The 6,321-nt window shown below is 45.3% G+C and overlaps 1 protein-coding gene across 1 annotated transcript in view; it reads left to right on the plus strand.

Annotated features, from left to right (window-relative positions):
* The window catches only part of cacna1ab (calcium channel, voltage-dependent, P/Q type, alpha 1A subunit, b), a gene marked incomplete at its 3' end in the record, with an annotated part of 234,655 nt that overhangs the window by 194,725 nt on the left and 33,609 nt on the right, over nt 1-6,321 (plus strand). The window contains exons 36-37 of the mRNA XM_079498401.1: nt 1,725-1,875; nt 4,221-4,348. Coding sequence (XP_079354527.1) covers nt 1,725-1,875; nt 4,221-4,348 — 279 coding nt within the window. The remainder of the gene's footprint in view (nt 1-1,724; nt 1,876-4,220; nt 4,349-6,321) is intronic.

The following is a 6,321-nucleotide window of genomic DNA, read 5'->3' on the forward strand; positions in this document are numbered from 1 at the left end:
TGGCGCTATAAAAGGCAGATGCGGAAAATGCAGGTCAAAGGTTTGTCCTTGGCCTCTAGGGAGTGTGCATGCAACGTTTCACGCAGATCGGTGCAGTTTTAGGTAAAACATGTGAAAAGCTGCCTCATGGTGGCGCTATAACAGGCCGCTATAACATGCGGGGCAGAGGTTCATCGTTGGCATCCAGGGAGTGTGTGTGCAAAGTTTGGCATCGACCGGGTTAACGGTGCCGGAGATTAGCTGTACACAGACGGACGGAAGGAAGGACGGACGGACGGACACACACACACACACGGACGGAGTGCAAAACATACTCTCTCCCCATGCCTTCGGCCTGGTGGAGACAATAATAATAATAATAATAATAATAACTAGAAAAAGTGCCCTTCTGGGCACAGGTCTCCACCAGGAGGATAGGACTGTGTGAGATGTTTGGCAAAATGTTTAGTATATAGTATAATATAAACATGTTTGCCTTTGATGGCAATTGGATGACTTGAGGCATTTTGTGCCAAAAATGTGTTTTGCAAAAATCAACCTGTTGGTGGCGCTATAACAGGCCAATGTGAAAAGGGTGGGATATATTCCTCAGCCTAGTAAGAAAATGTGTGAAAGATTTCACGTAAATTGCATGCTGCCTTCATGATTTGAGGCTTTTGTTCAAAACGGGGCAATCTTGCAAATTGTGAAAGCCAATTATAGCCAATTAGGATGGAATATGAAATATCGGACAGATCCGACTTGAGCACATGACCATAGAGATACTGTGTAACGGTTTGTGAGATTTTTGGACAGAATCTGGAGGAGTAATATCAAAAAATGTGTTTTACAAAAGTCGGCCTCCTGGTGGCGCTATAAAAGGCAGATGCGGAAAATGCAGCTCAAAGGTTTGTCCTTGGCCTCTAGGGAGTGTGCATGCAACGTTTCACGCAGATCGGTTCAGTTTTAGGTAAAAAAATGTGAAAAGCTGCCTCATGGTGGCGCTATAACAGGCCGTTCTGGAAAATGCGGGGCAGAGGTTCATCGTTGGCATCCAGGGAGTGTGTGTGCAAAGTTTGGCATCGACCGGGTTAACGGTACCGGAGATTAGCTGTACACAGACAGACGGAAGGAAGGACGGACGGACGGACACACACACACACGGACGGAGTGCAAAACATACTCTCTCCCCATGCCTTCGGCCTGGTGGAGACAATAAACGCAAAGGAAGGAGGAAGGAGTATTTTGGTTATTCTTTTATGGTATCAATCCACTTTATAATTGTCTATCATATTGTTTTTAAGAGTTTTTTAAATAAATGTAATGAGCTGCTTAATTTTACCTCTTTATTGAGGCTGTTCCATAATGTTACTCCTGCGAATGTTAAAGATCTTTGTTTGCCATTTGTTCTGGTTTTTATTTTTGAATAAATGCATGTACCGCTGAGATTATATCTTGTTTGTCTTATATGAAACATCCTCTGGATACAGTCTGTCTGGATACAGTCTGTCTGTCTCAGTGTATGTCTCCCTCTCTCTCTCTCTCTCTCTCTCTCTCTCTCTCTCTCTCTCTCTCTCTCTCTCTCTCTCTCTCTCTCCCCCTCTCCCCCACCATCTGCTTGTCTGTGTCCCTCTTTGCTCTCTGCCTATGTTGTACATTTTGCTCTATAATGGACCTCACCAGGAAAGAGCAGAAGAAGATGAAGGACACAATAGTGATTAATGTGTTTACATTGATGTCATCAGGAGTGCCACGGGTGAGGCATGGCAGGAGATCATGCTGGACTGTCTGGGAGGTAAGGAGTGTGATCCTGAGACGGGGAACACGGAGCCAGAGTGCGGCAGCGTCTTCGCATACACATACTTCGTGTCCTTCATCTTCTTCTGCTCTTTCCTGGTGAGGTCCATTATCACATAGACACTGTCCCCTTTCACACATGACACATTCATAATCACACAGACACTGTCCCCTTTCACACATGACACATTCATAATCACACAGACACTGTCCCCTTTCACACATCATTATCACACAGACACTGTCCCCTTTCACACATCATTATCACACAGACACTGTCCCCTTTCACACATCATTATCACACAGACACTGTCCCCTTTCACACATCATTATCACACAGACACTGTCCCCTTTCACACATCATTATCACACAGACACTGTCCCCTTTCACACATCATTATCACACAGACACTGTCCCCTTTCACACATCATTATCACACAGACACTGTCCCCTTTCACACATCATAATCACACAGACACTGTCCCCTTTCACACATGACACATTCATAATCACACAGACACTGTCCCCTTTCACACATCATAATCACACAGACACTGTCCCCTTTCACACATCATAATCACACAGACACTGTCCCCTTTCACACATCATTATCACACAGACACTGTCCCCTTTCACACATCATAATCACACAGACACTGTCCCCTTTCACACATTCATAATCACACAGACACTGTCCCCTTTCACACATCATAATCACACAGACACTGTCCCCTTTCACACATCATTATCACACAGACACTGTCCCCTTTCACACATCATAATCACACAGACACTGTCCCCTTTCACACATCATAATCACACAGACACTGTCCCCTTTCACACATTCATAATCACACAGACACTGTCCCCTTTCACACATCATAATCACACAGACACTGTCCCCTTTCACACATCATAATCACACAGACACTGTCCCCTTTCACACATCATTATCACACAGACACTGTCCCCTTTCACACATCATAATCACACAGACACTGTCCCCTTTCACACATCATTATCACACAGACACTGTCCCCTTTCACACATCATTATCACACAGACACTGTCCCCTTTCACACATCATAATCACACAGACACTGTCCCCTTTCACACATCATTATCACACAGACACTGTCCCCTTTCACACATCATTATCACACAGACACTGTCCCCTTTCACACATCATAATCACACAGACACTGTCCCCTTTCACACATCATTATCACACAGACACTGTCCCCTTTCACACATCGGCAGATCACATGGATTAAAGTTCTCAGTCACCACGACTGATGTCAGTGATTTGGATTCCATAGAAGTCAGCATGTCTTCTATAGAAGTGTGTCCCGCACCAAAATAGGCTATCTACATTTTTGGTTATTAGTTATTAATGATCTCAGATATTTCAGAACCGCAATCATGAGCGCCTCAATCTGCAATTTCTTCAACTGGTTAGCTGTATATGGCTACCAAATAGAGATGGGATTTATGGCTCTTTGAAGGGAGCCGGATCTCTGGGATCCGTTCCTTTCAAAGAGTCGTTCAAAAGACTGGCTCAAAAGACTGGCTCACGGGGCTCACCGATGGGTGGGGGGGCGAAAAAAAATGAGTGTGCCCAGTGTCCGCCCAGTGCCTCCCCAGTACCTCCCCAATGTCTGCCCAGGGCCTCCCTAGTGACTCCCCAGTGCCTCCCCAGTGCCTCCCCAGTGTCACCCCCAGTGTATCCTGCTTAGGGCGCCAGGTTGCTCAGGACCGGCCCTGGTTGAAACCCCCCTGCCCCCCTCCTCCTCTAAAAAGGAACGGCTCCCTACTGTGAACCGGATCCCATCGTTCCTTTCAAAGAGCCGTTCAAATGATCTGATTCGTTTCAGAACGTCACATCTCTACTACCAAAACATACATATTGTGTTAGTGTGTAGGACACACAGCGCTATTGTGTAGTGACTCATCACGCTGTTTTACAAATTACATATTAGGACTTGGCCTAGAAACATTTTTCAGTTGTGAGATTTTATTTTGCTTCAATCCATGAAATCAAAGTATACCAACAACACTTGTATCAAATTCAAATCATACATGTTGAATGTTTTAAAAGCCAGATGTTGGAGACGCTAGCCTCACTTCGTTAAACACACCTCATACTCTGTTTAAAATTATCTAAACAAACATTAGAAAATCCATAGACTTGGCTGCCACATTCATTTCCGACGTCATTTCCGAAAGCCCCTCAAAGATCTAAACAAGCAGATGATGTCTTGACCACATGGGCCTTAGCGTTAGTTGTACCATGAATTGATGAAGACTATCAAATAGCAAATAAGGGACGTCAGTAAGCGTGTGTGTGTGTGTGTGTGTGTGTGTGTGTGTGTGTGTGTGTGTGTGTGTGTGTGTGTGTGTGTGTGTGTGTGTGTGTGTGTGTGTGTGTGTGTGTGTGTGCCAGATGTTGAATCTGTTTGTCGCTGTCATCATGGACAACTTTGAGTATCTGACCAGAGACTCGTCCATCCTCGGGCCACACCATCTGGACGAGTATGTAAGAATATGGGCCGAGTATGACCCAGCCGCTTGGTGAGTGTCACACACTCACACACACTGTAACAGGCACGCACGCATACACACACACACACACACACACACACACACACACACACACACACACACACACACACACACACACACACTTACATGCACACAACTGCAGTATAACCCTGCCATGCCAAGTTAAATGATACCAATGCATAGCACACAAATGGTTCTATCGATTGGTATGCCACATATTCCATGTGGCACGGTGATTGGTTTCATATTGTAACGCCCAAACCACACCTATGCATAAAGTAACGGGTAGCGGAGGTGTTTTAGGGATTTAGGCTGTGGCACAAGATAGCAATTTCTTACGGGGGAACGCCTCTTACACAATGCTAAATCTCCAAATTACGGATGTAGTGCCTCTGACGCAAGATAGGGCCCACAGTACACACAACAGAATATCTTGCAAACAAACATTAGCGGCCGTTCATATACACACACACACACGCACACACACACACACACACACACACACACACACACACACACACACACATACATTTCTGTCTAACATGTGACAAAGTGAATGTACAGTATGTAAACCTTTAAATGTCTCTCTCCTCCGGTGGAACATCAGCTTTGTTCCTCTGATTGACGTGATGATCCTGGAAGTGTGTTTGTTTATGATACAGAATCCACGATGTGGGATCGATGGAGAGAATTCAATGTGTGGGTGTGTGGGTGGGTGGGTGGGTGGTGGTGGTGGTGGGTGGTGCTCCTTGAGTACGTAGTTAACCTTAACTCCACCTGTGTCTCCTTAACTCTTCTTGTGCCTGCTTCTCGTCTACCTTGCTCTATTTCTCTCTCTATTATATCTGACTCCTTCGGTAGTTTTACACAAGTGTATGTGGACCACTGTTCTACACCAGTGGTTCCCAAAGTGGGTTCGGGGACCCCTAGAGGTCCTTGAGGGAGTTCCAGGGGGTCCCCAGATAAATGATAGTTATAATCCAAATGGACCCTTATTGGTTTGTACACTCTCAGAGTTAAATTAACATTGATTTTACAATATAAATTGGGGTCTCACAGATAGAAATGCCATTAAATGGGGGTCCGTTGACTAGTGCATGTCAAACTGCGGGTCCTTGAAATTAAACGGGTTGAGAACTTAGAGTATATATTAATAGAGACGGCACCGGGAGGAAACCCTGAGGCGAAAAAATACATAGTGGCCGAATTTGGTATTGCAGCTCTAGCCAGTGCTGGACCGTTGTCTATGTGCACGACTGCACGTTCATGTTATTGGGGCAATGACACGTGAATGCTATGTTTCATACGTGAATGCGTGCAAATGGCGCAATGATAGTCAACAGCCCGCGCGTTCATGTGTTTGGGCCCAATCCATCCCGGGCCATCCCGGGCGACTGTGGCTCAGGAGGTAGAGCAGGTCGTCCAATGATCCATGGGTCGGCGGTTCGAATCCCGGCTCCTCCTGTCTACATGTCGAAGTGTCCTTGGGCAAGACACTGAACCCCAAATTGCTCCCGATGTGCTGGTTGGTACCTTGCATGGCTTCCGCCGCAATCGGTGTATGAATGTGTGTGTGAATGGGTGAATGTAATGCACAATCTATGTAAAGCGCCTTGGATAAAGGCGCTATATAAATGCACCATTTACCATTTTTATTTATCCCAGAATGCACTCTGTTCCTACCCGGAAGGAGGAGTGAAATTGCCTCATGCGCTTTTGAGCAACTTAATGCAAGTGGATGGGAGGAGAAATCCGGTGACATATCTATTAATATATACTCTAAGGTTGAGAATCACTGCTAGAGCCGTAAAAATCTTCAAAAATCTCAATTTGGGGATCTTATCATTGTCCTGTAATGTCATTCATGTCGAATGCCATGTTTTTATGTTCTGTGTGGACCCCAGGAAGATTGCTGCTATGCACCAGCTAATGGGGATCCTAATAAAACTCTAAAAACTCTAAACCCTTGACATGAAAAGGTT

Source organism: Electrona antarctica, assembly GCF_951216825.1.
Source record: "Electrona antarctica genome assembly, chromosome: 4".
Lineage (NCBI taxonomy): Eukaryota > Metazoa > Chordata > Actinopteri > Myctophiformes > Myctophidae > Electrona > Electrona antarctica.